General features: G+C 43.2%; 1 protein-coding gene across 11 annotated transcripts in view; it reads left to right on the forward strand.

Annotated features, from left to right (window-relative positions):
- Positions 1-6,639: 6,639 nt before the first annotated feature.
- Positions 6,640-18,976, forward strand: part of NEO1 (neogenin 1) — a 217,687-nt gene continuing 205,350 nt past the window's right edge. For 8 of the 11 annotated variants that reach the window (XM_030013695.2, XM_030013696.1, XM_030013697.1 and 5 more), the window contains exon 1: positions 6,641-7,110. In XM_030013695.2, the coding sequence (XP_029869555.1) occupies positions 6,996-7,110 (115 nt within the window). In that variant the 5' untranslated portion in view covers positions 6,641-6,995. Of the gene's footprint in view, positions 7,111-18,976 lie in introns of all 11 variants that reach the window. The other 3 variants (XM_030013700.1, XM_030013705.1, XM_030013706.1) reach the window with 1 other exon arrangement.

The raw sequence follows: 18,976 nt of genomic DNA on the forward strand, positions 1-18,976 counted from the left end.
TCCAGTAGGAGGAAGCAGACCCAAAACTCTAATTTTAAAGGGCTGCCTGAGAAGTGTATGAACAAGACAGTTGCTTATTACAGCAAACAGGACTCTGTCCCTGTCCCAACCTATTGCCCAATGTCAGTATTCTTTCCCGTTTCTGCAGATCATCATCCCTGTCTTCACTACATCATAGTAATGATGGGTGCCACTGTTTTTGAACTGTTAAATTAGTGGACTAAGGTAATTTTGTTCATATTTACTATTCTGTCACAAGGTTCTAAAACTACTCAGTGCCTCCAGTTTCTGCCATTTAAAGCAGAGGGATACTTTAGCCACTATTTTCAAACAGGGGCTCCTGGAATCATTATATATGTATATTCAGTTTTAAACACCTAAAGTAGTAGTCTGAGATACAAGCCAGCCATGACTGACTGCCAACAGCAAAGGACACTTGTGGGAGTTGTAGGTGTTGACACAACAGTTGAATCTATCCAGTCTCAAGTTTTATGCATAAGACTTGCTCATCTAACTCTGGCTGATCCATTTGTATCTCGGGCAGGTAACATGGCTTTTTCTTTCCACTTCCAGGACTTCACAAATGCAGGTCATCAATCCCCTGACCAGTAGATAGGTCCCAGAGCAGGAGAGAGACAACAGTGCCGCATAGCCAAAAAAGGGACAGGGCAATGCTGCTGTTAGTAACTTTCCACACCGGGCAGAGGTGAGGTTTAATTAGTATCTGTAAAGTGTGCTGAGATCACCAGGAGCAATGGACTGTATATTTTCCAGGCATCCTCTATTCCTGGTCTAAGATTGTTTCTTTGATTTCCCAAGCCCAGAGGGAATGACTGTTTCGATGTGCTAAGTATCAATTATCTTCCTTTTGTTTTTAGCCTTTCTCCTCTCCACTTTTTTCCTCTCTGTTTTGAATTGCTCTCAGGCTGCTGCAGTCTCACTTCCCTGCCTTTGCTGGCACAGACATCAGGAGAAAATGTGATAGTGTTTACATAGCACTGAAGCACTAGGACTCGGGAGATGTGAAATGCGGAACTGCTGCACTACCTTTGGTGACTCACGACACCTTTCCGTGGTTCTGCTTTCCTTCTAATTTCCTGCCGGGCTAACCTTCTAGACTATAACCTCTCTGGGACTTGCTTTTGTTGTGTGATCCTACGGTGTCTAATACAATAGGACCCAACCTCAGGTAAGACCTTTAGGCACTCCCATTATATGAATGAGAACAAGATTGTTGGTGTCAGTAATTAACATTCTTGTGGGATTGTTGGAAATGCTTTGGGATAAACACCACCTGGAATCATCGTCTGGCTTATGTGGTTTTTAAGCTGCGGAGGAGGCTGATCCTGTTCACACGAGAGGGCATGGACCATCTGTCTCTTCTCTTACTGGATGTGCAAAAAGTCTTTCAGTCCAAAGATGAGTTACAGTACCTCAGTGAGAAGCGGGACACTGGAAAAGTGAGGGCATTGCCAGTGGTGAAGAAGAATGGAGGCTCAATTACCAGTGTGTCTCCAGTAGTGATCTCACCTGAGAACAATGACTATATGACAACTACTAAAACAGAGAAAAATACCAAACTAAGCGTCACTGATAACATTGTGAATGCCTGTGGCATGGCACAGTGTCATCCCATGACAGGCTTCCAGAGATGAAACCTCACTCTGGTTAAATGGATGGCAAAAATCCCGTTGACTGCAATAACATCAGGCTTTCCCTTTGGGGCTTACCTGGATTTCTCTCCTTCTGAATGCCCAGCCAGCCACATCCCACATCATTATGCACATTCCGATAGCAAATAAATTATTCTTTTCCTTTAAAGTGTGGCTTGGATTGAGTAAAACCTGCATTTTGGATTCTAGGTTCCCTCTATCTACATCTGAAATCCCTAAATAAACAAACATTGGATTAGACCTCAACAGTCCCGCCGCTCAGTGACTGAAGCCTTTAAAAGCATTTCACACCAACTGCTCTGCTCATATTTCAGACTGTTAAACAGTGACTCAAGCGAAGGAGCTCCATCTTCCTCTCAAACTTCCCAGGGAACTAACCTTAGTTATTGGAAGGTCTGCCTCCATTTATGACCCTCCCTGACTCCAGCGAGGAGTTGGAATTGTTTAGCTGTTGTTGACATCAGGAATGACATAAATATGTGCTGGGGTTAGAGGGTTTCTGGCAAATGGCCCGCTAACCTAGAATTTGCTCTGCAAAGTCAGGAGGATGACTTTTAACCTTGGAGCAGTTTGCAAAACCACATCTGTGACCAATATGAAAAACAATAATAATAACAAAAACTAATCTAGTCCGTACTGAATGATGAAAGACAGCATACCTTGCTGGGCACTGCGGTGCTGGGATTGGTGTGGAGACCTATGCAGGAATAATCAGACAGGTCATTATTGCCAGAAGTCATCTGTGGATGGCAGCACAGCAGATTAAACGGAAGGTCAGTATCTCATAGGTGTAAGTCTTCAACTTAATGAGCCAGGTCTTTATTTGTGCTGCAGCCCCTTCTTATCCCAAAATTGCCTTAACCAGCTGCTTGCTAGAGGATGCCCAGTAATGGAAAATTCTCTGGATAACAATAAATTGGCGTAACGATTCCGTGTCACCTCACATCCTGCTAAGCAATAGAGAAATCATGATCAGAAAAATGGACACAACCAGAGTGTCACTGAACAGTCGAATCCTAATTTTATCACCCTTCTTGTGGGCAACAGATAACCCAGTGCAATTTGCAGCAGCTCTGAAGCGGCTCCAAATCTCAGCAGGAGTCAGAAAGGCTTAGTGCTAGCCTTGGACTGAGGAAGTCGCAAAAGATCAGTGAAGTTGTCATTGTTCCATAATCTTGCTTCTGCACCAAAAACCAGCAGGCTGGTTTGAAATATGAAGCACCTCCAGCAAAAGACAAAATTTTAATCACTGAAATTAAGGCCCTTCTCTGGATCCCTCTCTGGAGAATACTGTCTGTCTCCAATGATCATGCATGGACTCCCAAAGAAGGTAAATTTTGAATTTAAAACTGTACAACGTCAATGTGTGAATGACAGTGTGAAATCTTGGCTGTAAGGCCGAGACATCTCCAAGAGGAGAAAACCACTTTTTCCACTCAACTGTGTAGCAGTGGCTGAGGTAGATGAGGTAAATATGTTGTCTCCAACTATTAAAGGGTGAGGGAATCTTTTATACACGTATATTACACGTTTGCAACCTAAAGGTGGTGTGGGTTTTTTCTTAATTCAAGAGTTTAAAAGTTTAGAAATGCCGACATTAAGGTGGCCTGTGCAACTGTAATTTGTCCCTTTTGTGCATTTGCATTATGATACACTATTTAATTGTAATTAGATCACACGCTGTTCTTTCGACAGGTTCCCAGCCTCACTCATTGTACAAAATAGACTGTGCTCACTAAGTAATAATTTTATTTTCTCCTCGCTGTTCACTATGTGGCCCATGCTTTATTTACTGCGCACTATTCAAATATTGTTCTGAAGACAGATTTATTCATTTCCTCCTGGGCTTTTCCATGGTACTCATCACTATGGTATCCAAGTGCTTCACAAACTCTAATTCATTTTCTCAATGCTGTTGCGAGAACTGGTGTTACCCTTATTTTACGGATGAGGAACTTAAGCATACAGACAGAATAGTAAAAAATATCTTTTAATTTTAGATATCCAATTAGAAATGCTCATGGCCTGATTTTGTCAGAAAATAGAAAATGGCAAAGCACCTAATTTATTCAAAAGTTTAATAAATTCTCATTTACTGCAGATGTATCTGCAAGTGCTCTTCACTTCTGCAAATCAGACTTCAAAATGTCAGATCAGGCACGTAGGAAGGGAAGACTGCACAATTAGCGCCTGGTTGTGAAGTCTCTGTTTCAGGCACTGTGCTTTGCATCCCATAGGAGTCCTGAGGCTGAAGCCCTGTCCTGGAGCAGCAGTCACCCACCTTAGCCACAGCGCCGTGCTTGCCTTCCCCGCAGTTCCTCGCAAGGTACATAAAATACCTACGTTTGATTTTTAGGGTAAATTATGTGCAAGTTGCTTAGGCACTTATCTTGATTCCTTGACATTAGTTCAGCATCCAAGCCAGGCTTACCCTTTTGCACTGGCAGCCTTTATTCTGCTATTTCGTAACGAAGGGGACGAGGTGCGTTCTCAGTGTATTTCAGATACTTGGTGCCAGCAGAGACATGATAGTTTTCCAGGTGGTCTTCATTCCCCTTCCTAAATCCCCACCTTTCTGCTCTGCCTCTCTTCCTCAGTCTCTTGTCGTTCCCGCTTCTACATGCCTGTCTCCAGTGAATTCCCTCGTTGCCCTTGCTGCATCCCACACCAAACCTCAGGGTCGCACGTCCTCCTCCCTCGCCCCGCTCCAGCTTTCCCGTCTGATCCCTTTTGCCCAGCAAGTTCTCCATCAGCCCTTAGCCAGATAATGGGCTGGTCTTGATAGCCCCGGTCCTCCTGGGTCACACGGCCTTATCCCGGGAATTTTCTCCCATTCCCAGTCTGTTTTCAAGTCTTCTCCCAACAGGCTGGCTTCCAGACTCTTGCTTAGGAGCTTTGCTTTATCCCTCCTTCCAGGCAGACCGAGTTTCCTCTTCCAACTCCCCGTTCCCTTTCGCCACCCCGAAGAACCTGTCTTTCTCCAGACCCTTTGCGCCTGCCAACTTACTCGTCCCCGATCCAGTTCTCGTCCCCACCGCGTGTTACTCAAGGAGGTTCCTGAGAGGACTGGACGGACAGGTTCCCCGCTCGCCCTTCCTACCTTCAGACTTGGCATGGTCCAGAGCAGCCGGGAACTGGAACTGCAGGTCCAGCTCCGACTCCCGCAGCCTTGGGCTGTGGAACTGCTGGAGAACCGCTCCGTGGAGGGCGGGTAAGGGTAAGCCCCCACCGAGCGCAAACGGGGGATGTTCGGTAGGGGTTTTCATGGTGGGTTTTGAGGGAACACCTCTGACAAAGTGACCGTGCTCGTTTTCAGACTCGAAGATCCCCGACAGAAGGAACGAAAGAAGAAGTGTTTGTAATTTAACCAGAGGTATGCACTTCAGAGGCTTGAATTTCAGCACAGTGGTTAGTCTGGCACTATTGAAAGTGACCGAAGGTAGGATTTGATGATGGGAATTGCTAACCAGCTTTAATAGGAATTATACTACCAGTCCTGCCTTTTAATCAGCGCTTCCATTTTCAGTATAAATTACAGTTCGTTGCTGGTAATCCTTCTGGCGTATCAGATATCAGCGTAACTCGGCAAGCATAATATGGAGAAACCCAAACATCCTTCTGAGGGGGTAATTATTCCTCATTGCGAAAATGCTCCAAGATATTTTTAGCAGAGGACAACCCCCCCCCCCGCCCCGTTTCCTGACAGAAACACCAAACAAAATTATAAAATAATGAAGCAACTTTCACAATGAGAAACACTTCAGACACCCGTATTAGCTGATACTTTGTAGTCACGTCAATGTTTAATTAGTCGCGCACATCTCTGCATCCCCACGAGCAGCAAAATGCACACCTGCGTTCTGGTGCACTGCAAAATGTGTCAGTGTCTGCCTCGCCGAAAAGCCTCTAAATAAACAAATCTGCAAATCCCGCTGGATCAGGGATGATTTTGTGGGAATACAGAGGTGCCTGCATCCGGAGGGACACCCTCGCCACACGCACGGAGGCTGTCAGGGTAAACTTTCCTGAAATCAGTCCTCAGTTCCTTGGCAGGAACGTCACTACTTTCTGGCACAAATGATTTTAAACAAGTTTTAAAACATTTTGCAATACGAACATGCATTTCGGGGGGATGTACCCGTGTTTCACGTCTCGCAGTGCCCCAGCGGTACGGTTATCTCACGGTTACCACTTCTTGAGCCCTGGTACTATATAATTTATGTGCTGAAAGAGACAATTCAATTAGTCAATAATAAAATGAGCAAGGATAGCGCGCACATTGTAAAAATGTAATTTAGCGGGCAACAAGCTGAGGTGGAAAAAAAATACAAGGGTACGCTTCCTATGATTAATGAAGGAGGAATGTGTATTTATAGCTCTTACTGTGTCCTTTGTAAGGATACGGGATCCAACAGTAAGGCTAAATCCGGCTGGTGGTGGCGATGCGGCATTCAAATGATTTGGATTTGATTGGCAAATGCTGTCTAAAACTAATTGCCCCCAGGAGAATGAAAACACATTTCCATTTGCCTTTTCAAAGTACGTTCGGGCTTTTCTTCACATTTATTTATCTTTCGGTTCGTTGAGAAACGTGCTTATTACGAAAGTCGACGTCCCAAATTGAGCACCAGAGATATTCTCCCCCCCCCCCCCCCCCCCCCAAGAAAACAAGTTTCTGCGAGTTATATTTTTACCACACGCGCGCGCGCCCCCCCCCCCCCCGCGTTCCCGCCTCCCGCCTCCCCTTCCCCGCGGGCGGGGGCGCCGCGCAGGCGCGGTGGCGGGCTTGCGGCCGGGCGCGCGCACACCTGGTGCGGGGGTCGGCGGCGGGAGGGAGGGGAGCGCGTGCGCCGCCGTCTACCCCGGGAGAGGCGGGGAGCGGAGGGCTCGGGCGCATGCGCGTCGGGGCGGGGGGGGGGTTGGGGGGAGGAGGGCGGGCCGGGGGGGGGGGGGTGGTTGTGGGTGTGGGCGGGAGGGAGCGAGGGGAGGAGCGCGCGGCGAGCGCCCCTCTGGCTCCGTGTGAGGGAGCGGCGGAGCCCGGCGCTGGGACCGGCCCGCGATGGAGTGAGCCGCGGCCGCTCCCTCCCTCCCGCCCGCCCGCCTGCGCCTCGCTGGCCGCTCGTCCGGGGCGGCTGCGTGAGCCCCCGCGCCGCCCGGCTGAGGGCCGCCTAGCCTCGGGGTGCCGCAGGGGCGCAGCCCGGCGGCGGACGAGCGGGGAGCGCGCCCCGGCCGGCAGGCAGGCAAGCAGGCAGGCAGGAGGAGCCCCCCCCGGGGGAGGGGCTGGCGCTGGGTGCCCGGCTGCCGGGCGCGGGGAGCGGAGCGATGGCGGCGGGGAGAGCCCGGCGGCTCCTCGGCTCCCTCTGGATCGCCCTTCTCCTCGGGCAGCCGGACCCGGCCGGCGCCGCCGCTCGGAGCGGCTCGCAGAGCCTCCTCACAGGTAAGGAGCCGGGCGAGACCCTGACAGCGGCGGGGGGGGGGGAGCCGGCGGGCGCCGAGGGGGCGGCGGCGGCGGCGGCGGCGTCGCGGGCTCGGCGGGCCCGGGGCTGTGAGGGAGCGGCTGGGGGCGGTGGTTGGTGCGGGCGCGTGGCCGCGGGGGTCCGCCGGAGCCGCGGGGGGGCCGAGGGGGGGGGCGGCGGGGCGCCCTCAGCGCGGCGGTGCCGGCGGCCCGAGGGAGGCGAGCGGCGGCGGCGGCGGTCCGCTCCGCTTGTCCGAGCGGGACGGTGTGGGCGGCGGTGCGCGCACCAGCAGAGGCCACTGCACACCTCCGTAAGCGGGCGGTCATCGCTGCCGGCGCCTGGCGCGGGGAGGAGGAGAACGGGAGACACCTGAAGCCCCTTTCTGCGGCGTCAGTGCTTCAGCGGTTCACCTGTGCTTCGTGCTCTCCCCGCCGTCTGTGGGCAGGAGCGCAGGTGAAACGACTAGGGGCGCGCACGGGCTCTGTCTGAGCCTGGAAGACCCGGCGAGCGGTACTGGAACCGGTAGGGACTCTTTACCGGAGAGGAGATGACAGGCAACCAACCTGTGGAGAGGGGGAGACTCGCCTGAAAACTGTGCCGCAACGGCCCAGAAATGAGCGATCTGGCAGCGTTTCAGACGCTGTAGTTCTCGCACCTTTTACCATTGTTACCTTTAATGATCCGTTATTGAATCCTGCTTCTTTATAGGCTACGAAAAACGTAATCTCATCCAGATGAAGCGTGGTGCGCGTACGACAAGGCTTTCTAAAAAGGCCCTTGCGAAAGACGGTTAATGCCTTGGAAGGCTCCCTAGTTTTACAGTAATGTTATCTGCTTGTTTTGCAAAATATTGGCTTTAAAAAGTAACTTTTTTTTTTTTCCTCTTTGTCGGCAGTAGAAACTAGTAGAAAGCTTGAAAGAAAATTTGGTCTTGAATGTTGAATGCTGGCATTTTTTTTTTAAATACACCCCTGTAGATTGAATCCCGGTATTTTAAAAGAAAGGTCTGTGCAAGTGGAATTTGGAAAAAAACCTGCTGGTTAAACGAGTGGTTTCTAGCAACTTGGAAAAGTGAGAATGGTTAAACTCTGATATTAAATGGTGTAATTGTCCTATTGCAAATCACATTAGGCAGAAATGTCCGTGGTAGTTCTTCTCTTAGATACTACTGATGTAACCGCGTATGCTGACTCCTGTTGACGGGGAATATTTTTATTTATTCTCTTAACACAGTACAAGCTTTGCAGATTCCAGGTCTGAAGCAGATACTTTTTTTTTTTTTTTTCCTTTTGAAAAATACCATACTTGGACTCAAAAGATCTTCGGAGTATGTGTAATAGATAAGTTACTTTTTTGATGTGTAAAATCTTACCACGTGACGATTCTTTTTCAGTATTTACTGCTCTACTGACAGCTTGATGTAGTTACTGTTGTGTTGGTTGCTCTTTCCTACTTTAAAAAATCCTTTATGCTCTGAGGAAATCAAATTGATAGGTGAAGTTTTATCTGTTGAAGCCAAATACGTGAATTAAGTCAGCAAAGGGGGGAGTGATGTGCTGAAACATGCAAAATAAAACCTTCATTGAAGCTGACTGTTTATCGGAGCGGGAATTTAGAAGTAACAGCGTGGAAATCTTGGGAGTTCTGGTGAACCCCTACTCCCTCCTCTTTCTCTTTTGTGGAAAGTGCTTTTATGCCATATCAATGGGTACTGTCCTGTTTCATCCCTGGTAAGAACCAGGAGCCGGGCTTTCCCTAACCCTGAGGGTGTTTGTACCAGTTATTTAGAGGGAGTGAGTAACTGAGGAGGGAGAGGCTTTCTTGGTTCTTTGTCTCAAGGAAGATGAGATGCTTCAGGCATAGTGGATGAGCTTCATCTTAATTCACACTATTTTCCACCTGATTATTACTATTTTTTTCTTAAATAGAGGATGTTCCACATACTTTCATATTTGGCAGGTGGGAGAGGGACATTCAAGTCCCTCCCTGCTCAAAGGAGAGGGAGTCAGGTACAGATGTTCCACATCACGCATGAAAGCGCTGCCCTTTGTGTTTCAGATGCAAGGGTCTTCTGTCCCGTGCTTTGTGTGAAGCTTGATCTCTTTAGCATGCTCGGAATAGTCTTAGCTTGCTGTAAAGGGCCGGAGAGGCAGAGGAACACCTAGTTTCTAGGTCCAGACGGAGGTTTAGCTGTGAGACCTGTGGCTCTGCTTGTCAAGACTGAAGTGCCACTTGCGATGTCCAGAACAGCAGGTTTTTAATGCAGAAAAAAAAAAAAAAAGCTGGCCTTTTGGTGTTTATAAAGATGTCATAAATGAGCAGAAGTTATAGATTTGGAAACCCATATTCTTTGTATGTAGCCATGTATGCTTGAGTGACATCTGATCCCATCTATAAATAGCCAGTCATTGCTCTCTGAAGAAGAAAAGAGTGTAGCTGAATTATTGTAGGAAAAAGCTGTATAACTTCATTTAATTGTGTGTCTGTAAACATTAGTGTGTTTCCTAGTCTATTTGGTTGCTTTGCAAATAAGGTAAAATGAGCTACTGATTTTAGAATTAGGACAATATTTCACTTAGCTAAGGGAATAAAACCAAAAAAATCAGTAGTAAGGAACAAGCATCAAATTAAGCTAAATCCTGCCTCTTGTAACTGTTTGACTTGAGATTAACGCAAAAACTTTGATCTATGCAGGATTGCATTATTAAGAATAAAATTGAAGTTGGTGTCACTTTTAATTTTTAATAGAAAAGCTGTGATAACCTGTAAGATAACCATTAAGATTGCAAATTAGATTATTCAGAAGCAGGAAATTTGTTCTGTCTCTGCCTGGTATTCTTGAAGTCCTTGGAATCAGCATGTATTTTGTGGTTAAAGGATAAACCGGCAGTTTTGGAAGTCCACAATCAAATGCAATTAGAAATTGGCGGGCGTGAAAGCTGCACAAGACTCCCAGAACTGAACAGGTCTTTTTAGCAACATGTTGATTACAGATCATCGGTGCAGTATTCACTGCGATATAGGATGCTCCTTCTAGGGTGCGAGAGTAGTGTATTGAAAGCTGAAGAAGGTGGGAGCATAGATCATCTGGGTTCCTTAGAAACATAAGGTCATAATTTGTTTGTGTTTTGTATGCACATCTTGATTATTTCTAAATATATCACAAGGTAAAAATAGAGTAGAAATATTCAGGTGTCAGTTACATCCCAAGTCACTTAAGCACAGGTCCCCAGTTGATATTCCTGTTTCATATAAATATGGTATGCGTCAGCCTCGTGTATTCTGGGTGTTGCGTATGATCTGATAGAAGCAGTTTGCTTATAGCTCCTGTGATGTGCGGAGACCAGTGCCACTGCTTATACGCATGTATAAATAGGCAACAGTGAAAAGGTCTGTTGATGCTGGAGCATATTTCTTGCGAGGGTGAACTATTGTTCTAATAATCTGTGAATCGAGATACCTTTCACTGGGGTTGTAGTGATGCATTGTCGCTTGTCCTCAGCTGTAAGCGCCCAAGTTGCATACGGCTTTTGCAATGTGTGGTTATTTGTTTTATTAGTCATCTAAGAAAATGATTTGACTTGCTTATGAAGCTATCCTACTAAACTGACATTTCAATTTAAAAATTATAAGATGTGCGTACACACCTGTGCTTAGTATTTATCGCAGTGAAAAACAGTAAACAAAACCTGTCATCTTTAAAAAAAAACAAAAAAACAACCAACCCCCAAGCCCCCCCCCCAAAACCAAAAAACCAAACCACTTGGCTTAGTTACCTCCTGCTGCGTTAGCAGTGCAATTTAAGTAAGGAAATTACATAAGGAAGATTTTTCTTTATATGGGAAGATTTTTCTTTATATAAACAAGAGTATTTGGTAATTCCTGATGATAAAATGTCCTTGTGATTTACAAGACATTAACTTTCAACCAAAGATTGTCAGAGAAATCTGAAAACCTATGTAGGCACCTAACTGAAGTTTGCTGTGTTGCCAAGAAGAGGAGGGTGATAAGAAGTGAGCTTGGAAATGGGAGTGGGAGTTCAAGAAGACTATACAGAGAGCAATACGATATGGTTCTTAATGTTTACTTTCAAAATATAAAAACATTTAACTTGTGCAGCATCAGCCTGAGTATGATACAGGGCTTGAAAGCAAATTTTTGTACAATCATGAGTTTGGCATGGAAATAATTTTGTGTATAAAGTGTATGCCGGTATGTTTGTAGCTAAGTTTTCTAAACATGCAGTATTTTTATATATGCAGGGGTTTTAAAGTTTCACTTTGCATTGTCTGTGAGGAGGTATAACTGAAATTCTTGCTGATAACTAACTAATGCTCATTTCCCTTAAGGAATCTGTTCTAGCATCAAGATGTCAGTCAGTGGAAGGGAGGCTTCACTCCACTTTGGTTCAACCAGCTAGTAGGTCTTTCAGTGGATGCAGTACCAGAATTCAGCTGGCTGCAGGGCCAAGATTGCAGCTTGTCATGGGTTCAACTTTGATGCTGGTTACAGAAGAGGTTTATTTACTTTCCTATGCACCTTAAGAACTGGGTGTTCAACCCCTGAAAAATCCAGGGTCTTAGTACAGCATTTGGAAACAGCAGCTGAGGCAGCGATCTGTATTTGCTTAGCCTGTGTGCCGGGTTCTGGGTGGAGAGGTACTGCTCCCGATATTCAGAGGGGTGCTGCTTCAGATTATCGTGCTGAAATAGATTTCTGTGCACTGAGTAGTTAAATATAATGCTCTAAGGCTATTGGAAAAAAAAAAGGCAAAACAGTTCTTAATAGAGAAAATGTCTCGGCACTGTGGAAACAACAGTCATATTTTACTGATTGGATGCTATTGATTTAGTTCTCCAGTTAAATTGCCAAGATGAAAGTGGTAATCCTGATTAATTCCATATAGATAGATAAGCACCGTTTGTATGTGTATAGTTGCAGAGTTCTTTAGGAAAACTGAAACCCTAGCTTTATATGGTCTATTAGGTGCTTTAATGTTAAGTGGTTTTTTACTATTTAGTATTCATGCTGAAGAGAGTACCTTAATTTTGTAAAATAAGCGGACCGTCAATTTATGATAAATCCTTTTTGCATCAGTTAAAATAGCTTTCTTTAAAAAAAAATAAAAATTATTAAAGCTGCCCTTACCAAAGGGAGTGAAGGAATTGGCAATGTTCTGCTGCTGAACTTTCTTGGGAGTTTGGGTAATTCCCTGGAGTATCTAACAACTGTGAGATGTTTGAGTTGTGTAGAAAGTGAAGAGATTTAATGTTTAATTTTAATGAAGACTATCTAATGTCCCTTTAACACTGATTAAGAAGGAAATTACTACAAAGCAAAATGAGTTTTGTTTTTCTTACACTGTGACTGAACAGTATCACTCTACTCATTGCTTCTGGATGTTTTGGGATTCTTGAAAGTGATTGGACATGTTAGTAGGAAAAAAAATCACAACCAAATCCCTAAAGGTGCTGTTCAAAAAAACAGAACAGTTCCTGTTCTGACTCAGGAACTCACTGGGTTCCAAATACATAAACTTTGGTATTTTTTTTATGGCGTTCACTGATTCTCATTGCCAGTCTTTGAACTTTCCCGGTTCAGCTTTGGGTTGCCATTGTGACATGACCAGGACTGAGTATGGCATTTTTAGGAAGTAATGTACTGGTAATCTATGATGTGACAATGTTTTATTCTTCCTGTTCCTCTTCCGTTCTAGTTTTCATAGTTACTCAGTGAGAAATCTTGTCTCGAGTTGAGAAGTTGATCTAGAAACCGTGAATTGCACATTAGAGAGCTTTTTTCCTTCAAAATGCGTCACTCTGCATACATTAGCAGTGAATTTTCTTTGCTGTGAAGTAGTTTGTGCAGCTGACTTGGTACTGGTTACCACTGGAGAAATTCAGGTGCTCTGCTTATGCTGAATTTCTTAATTTGCAAATTTTAATCTGTTTATCTTCTTTTTCTTAGTGCATTGGATAGGTGTTGACTCATATGAATGACTTCTTTTTGGTAGTATGAATTTTGACGATTCAGTTACTTTGTCTCATCAAAGCATAGCAGCTTGATAATTTTTGGTATCCTCTAGTCATATAGTTTTGTCCAGACGTCTTTTAAAAGTGGAAAAACCGTTCTGTGGTTAAGTTGCCCACTACTTCATTCACCTGTTCAAAGAATTTGAATATCTTACTGTCCTTTGTAGTTAAGTTAGGTAAGATTTTAATTAAGTTACCCAAACAGGAGTGAATCTTACTGTGTTTTTGTTAATGATTTTTTTTACTATTGCCTTAAAAAACCCAGAACTGCATACTTGCTGTTTTTTTCATTTTTCACTTATCTACTACAGAAGCTTAGAAAATGTGTTAGTTTTTGAAAGTCGCTGTGCTTTTTATAGGTCCATCAGATGTTTCAGCCCTTCAGATCACCTGGTGTGTTTTTACTCGGTGATGATGGGAGAGCCATCCTGAAGAAATCGCTTACCTGTCTTTGACTGCCACTGAAGGCCTGAATGTCTTTGCTGTCTTGTTTAGTGTGACTAGTAATTCCTATGGTTTTGTACGTCTGCCCCCTGCTCCCTTAAAATTTCACTTCCTCTCTCCTAGTTTTCTAATCCCCTATGTACTTTATATCCTTTTGGGTTTCCCTGGGGTTGTATTTCTGCTTGACCAGTATAGCTCTGTTGAACTTTGCCACCTATTTATGTTTTTTTTAATTGTTCTCTTTGGCTTAGAAGTATGGACAACTTAGAAGTTTTTTTGATGGTAGTTTGCTGCCCTTATATGTACTTAGGCTCTTAATATTTTACCTTTGTTTTTATTTGATGTTTTTTTTACATGTCTTGGAGCTGTCACATTTTGTGACACTGGGTCAAAGCATGTGTCAGTAGCCAGCACGGTTGTCTTCCATTATTATTATACTTTGACAAATTTATCTTGTTTGATGTGCTTTTAGCTTTTTTGACATGTGTCTAATGTTCATGTTGACCTAGATGTGAATAATGCAGTGCTGCTACTATGTGTATGGTATTCTGTAGTTTGAGGTTTGTGCTGATATAGGTTTAAGTGGAGTTTCTTGCCTATTAAAATACTTAGTTAGACTTCATAATAGTTTTGGAGAGACCTTGTGCTTTTCTACAGCTTCCATCTATTTAATGTTCTGCATGTAGTGTACAGCCAGGTATTAATGAGTGCTTTTCTATAAAACTTCTGCTTTGAGTGTTGTCTTTACTATGATGTTTTGAGCCATGGAACATCTAAGTTTGTATTTATGTGAATCTGTGAATACATATAATATTTTTATGTCTATAACATAGCACTTCCTACTACATTGTCTTGGAAGTTAACAACTATCTCTAATAATTTTGGCCCTGTTGATTTCTCTTTTGTCTTACTTTTGGCAGAGACACCTTTGTATTACTGACATCACTAACAGACTTGAGCACTTGGAGGCAACTTCTAGCTTTTTTTCAGCTCCTGGTTTTCAGTGTAATGGTCCAGTAGCTTGCTTCCGCTTGGTGGAGTAAGTCCTTTGGTGTAAGCTTCATCTTTCACAGTTTTCCCCTGTAGTTAATGAACCTGAACATCTCTTCCTAATCCTGCTCTGCAGTTCATGCATTGAAACCTTATAATGTAACTGTAGCGAGAGAGGGAGAGCCACAAATAGAGGTGTTTGGATATTCTTTCTAAAAGTAGAACAGGCTGCCAAAAGTCATTTAAGTCATTAGACCTGTCATGAATTTTAAGATCTCTTGAGTGTGTATTGAGAAGCAGAGTATAGCTTGCTTTCTAAGTCTTAAGGGGTTATTGTCACATTGGTTAAAAAAAAATGAGTAATTGCTTGAAACCAGTGCCTGTTGCAGTGTTGTACATAGCAGAGAGGAGAGCTGGGTATTAACAAGAAGATGAAATACCTCCAAAAGTAGTTTATAAAGCCAAATGTTCCTGTTTGAAAACAGGCAAGGAAGGAGGAAGTGTAAGAAAACTGGAAATAAAGGAAAACTGCATCCAGAAACGTTTTTTGATGTGGTGGGACACCTAAACAGTTTGTAGTATACTCCTGTGTGGTTGGAATTGGCATTTTTGGTGTTGAGCTGTCAGCGCTCACGTTGCAGAAGATCCAGGTATTTTGTTACCAGTTTGTGAATCTTTTATTAGAAATGTGCCTGGGCAGATATGAAACACAGCAGATATGAAGTCGTTGCCAAATGTTAATCCTATTTTCACGTGTTTAGTTTCAGCATTTCAAGATGGCGGTGGCATTAAAAGGAGGAGGACCTGCGTACTATGCCCTTCCGTTTGCTTTCACAAGCATTTGCGGAGGATGTAGAGAATGGGATCAGTTCCCTGATCCGCTGCGCCATGTGCCTGCATGAGTACTTGTAGTAGCAGAAGGGAGAGGGTGACATGAGCATGTGGGATCAGTGTCGTGGGAAAGCAAGACTGCTTTTTCTGGTGGGGGTAGAGATTGGCTTAGTATTTGAACATGAAAAGCACTGTGAACAAAATATGTTCACATATCACTGTGAACAAAATTATGTCACCATATTAAAGATTAATATTATGATGTATTATAGCATATCGATTTCAGATCCGTAGACTAAAATTTTGTCAGAAAGTGGGCATTATTGTTTTTAAATGAATTTGCTAATAAAATGTTTCATAAAAGTTCATCTTTAGATTGGTAATGAATTCTCAATTTAGCTTTAATTACTGTTTTGGTTTGTCACTTTTTTCCCCACACTGAAATTTCATTTGTTTGACTGGTTCTGAAGTGGGAATAAAGCTACAAGTTTCATCTTAAAATACTTAGCCTTGAGGAAAAGAAATGTAAAACTACCAAATAGGTTACACTTTCAGAAGAGGACAGTGGCCAGGTAGTTCTTCGAATGCACTAGCCTCTTGCTTAAAGTCCAGAGGAAACTTCATTTAACGATGATTACCTTGCGCAGCATATCATTTCAGGGGTCACTTTGAATCTGTCGCATGCTAACAGCTGTGTTGTAGCTTTGTGAGGCCAGGACTTTCAAAATCATCCCTGTACCAATAATGAAATCCTGTAAGTATAACACTTAATTGAAGCCTGGTTGGGAGTGTAAGAAAAGCTTATGGGTGTCGTATGATGTGACAATATGCTGCTGAAGGTGCATGGGAAGCAAACTTGGCAGCCAGACCAACCCCCAATGCGTGGAGGCTTCCAGCCAATTTAATGGCTAAGGTTGCCATTGCTCAGTTTTTCTCAGGAAAAAATTAATGTTGCAATTAAGCGTCAGGGATGTGCACACACTGGGAGGCTGGCGTGAAGGTGAGGTGTACTCAGGCTGTATAGCTGGGGGCAACGGGGGGGACGGAATACTGCTCCCTTCCTGCACTGTGGCCTATCTCGGTATATTTTTGGTGGTTCTGCAGAGCAGTTTAGCGGAGGGTTTTTTTTAAATGACTTAGTTACTCCTTTTTGCTTGAGGAGATAATACAGGGGTAGAAGTCACTATTATGCTGATAGACCTGCCTCTACCAACCAATGTAATGGTGCAATGCGTCTTGACTTGTTTAGATGCTGATAAAGGGACGGTCTCAGGGATTATATCTGAAATTACAGGAGTATGTTCTTACTCATTTGCAAGGGCAAATTTAAATACATTTTGTGACACACTTTTTTTGTTAGCATTAAGAGCTATTAGAGAGTATACTGCAAATTTTGGGTGTGACAGCCCTCCTTCATAATTTTCCCAGGTTGCTTCCTTTTTTAGAATCTGACATGGCTTGTCTTCTGTTTGAAGTGTAAAATAGCTTATTTATCCTAATCTTCACATGTAGTTGTCTGCTTATACCTAGTTCAGGTCTTTGGAGCCTTAATTTTAGGTTCTGTAGTTTTTCTTTTGTTGCTATGGTTTCTTTTTACTTATCTCCTTATTTGAAGTTACGGTACTTTTTGAAAAATACCTGAATACTAAGAGGTCAGAAACGGCTTAGATATCTGCAGTGATTTGGTAACCATTTCTATGTTGTGGTTTTATGTAACTTTGTTGAAATGTGGATGAAAGAAAACACACACAAACCACAGCTACAGGAAATGCAGTGTCATATTGGAACTACCGAGGGTTTTTTTCGATTGTGCTATTGAGTGTAAATCGGTGTTCTTCACCCTTTAATTTGTTGTCTCCGAGTACAGACAAGTAGTATTCCTTATAGGTGATGTAAATATTGTAGGTCTAGTCTAAAATAAGGAGGCAGAATATGCAAGGTAACACCACAGCATGTGAACAGAGGTTTGCATATTTCGAATTTGAGTCTTTTGGAGGGGAGAGAAATTTGATTTCTGCATGTGGAAGGAGGAGAAGCCAGTCATCAAATGCATCCAAAGCAGGGTCTGATCTATTCTGACTTCTAGGTAGTGCTAGTTAAAGGCATTTTTTTTCTGGTTCAGCTTGATTGGAATATTTTGTGCTCATGGTAATGGCGTTATCAACCCAATATCTAAAGTGTTATTTTTCTGAAGTAGTGTTTTCCAATTGTTTTCTTTATTTACTGTTGTTGCCAGCTTTTCATATTACTGAGGAAATCAATCTAAAGGAAAAAAGCCAGCATTCATGGTAGCTGAAAGTATCTGTCTACACTAGATTTGATCTACGTGTGCATTTTAATCTGTCCTATTTTTTGTACTCTGTGAAATTTACTGTGGAGGCACCACTGGTCATGACTCCATAGCAGAGGTTGAGCCTATGCTTTGGAGTTTCTTCTTGTTTGCATTCACATTCATCATGCACAGCCTTTATTAGTTTAGCAGACCATTTTCAAGCACGTCCTTTGCTTATTTATTAAAATTAAAAGGACCTGTAAGAAATAGATTTTTGCCTTTATTTTTATCTTGTGTGATTGTGAAGAAATGTTTTTCCCAAGTTTAGCCAATACATGTCATTCCTGTTTCTATAGAAGGTGTTGAAAGATTATCAACTGATTGTTTCTGTTATGATTACAGATTAATATGTGGAGCATATCGATTGCTTAAATCTAATTTAGCTCCTGTAATGTGAGTAACTTTATCATTCTTAACTTGCATGCTGAAGGGCTGTTGGTTATTGTGAGTGAGTGCACCGAGTGGAGGGAGAGGGTGTGATGGGGGTGATGGTGCTCATATTAAAAAAAAAAAAAAAAAAAAAAAAAAGAAGAAAATAATAATTGGCCCGTGTAGATTCTGCCTCACAGCTACTGGTAGTATCAAGTACCTTGTTGAATTACTACCGAATGCAAAGGCAGATTCACTGACCTGTCTTGTCTGTGATTCCCTTGGGATGCAAAGCAGCTGGATTGAATTGGTAAACTGAACCTCAAATCACAACACATTCAGTGAACTACCTATGCTGCTAGCATCTAATTTCTTGTAACTTGTGCAGTCTTGCTGTATGTTGGTTTTATTAAGAAGGTAAAATGGATTGCAGGTTGAGTTGATGGTTTGTATCAGCAGCCCAAAGATTAAAAAATTATGTATTTTTTAAAAAATGTGCAACTCTTGTCACAGAACAAAATCAAGAAATGGTTTTAAGATACAAAATGCACTCAAGGAGTTCAGACAGATTTAACTTTGTCCTGCAGTGTCAGAAAAAAGGTAGAGCTCAGTTTCAGCTAGGGAGAGGTTGATGCATGTGTCATAATTCCTTTTTCATAGCTGTATGGTTATTGTCTGCCATTACCTGTTAGCACAGATCTTTGGAAAACTGAAGGGTAGAGGTCATGTCACTGCTTGAAACACCTGAAAGGTAATGGTAGAATGGGGTAGTACTCTGTTCCCTAGTGGCCAGGAAATTGTCATGGATGTTATTGCTGATTTTTTTTATAACTTACTTATTAGTGGTTT

Source organism: Aquila chrysaetos, chromosome 5 (assembly GCF_900496995.4).
Source record: "Aquila chrysaetos chrysaetos chromosome 5, bAquChr1.4, whole genome shotgun sequence".
NCBI classification, from domain to species: Eukaryota; Metazoa; Chordata; class Aves; order Accipitriformes; family Accipitridae; genus Aquila; species Aquila chrysaetos.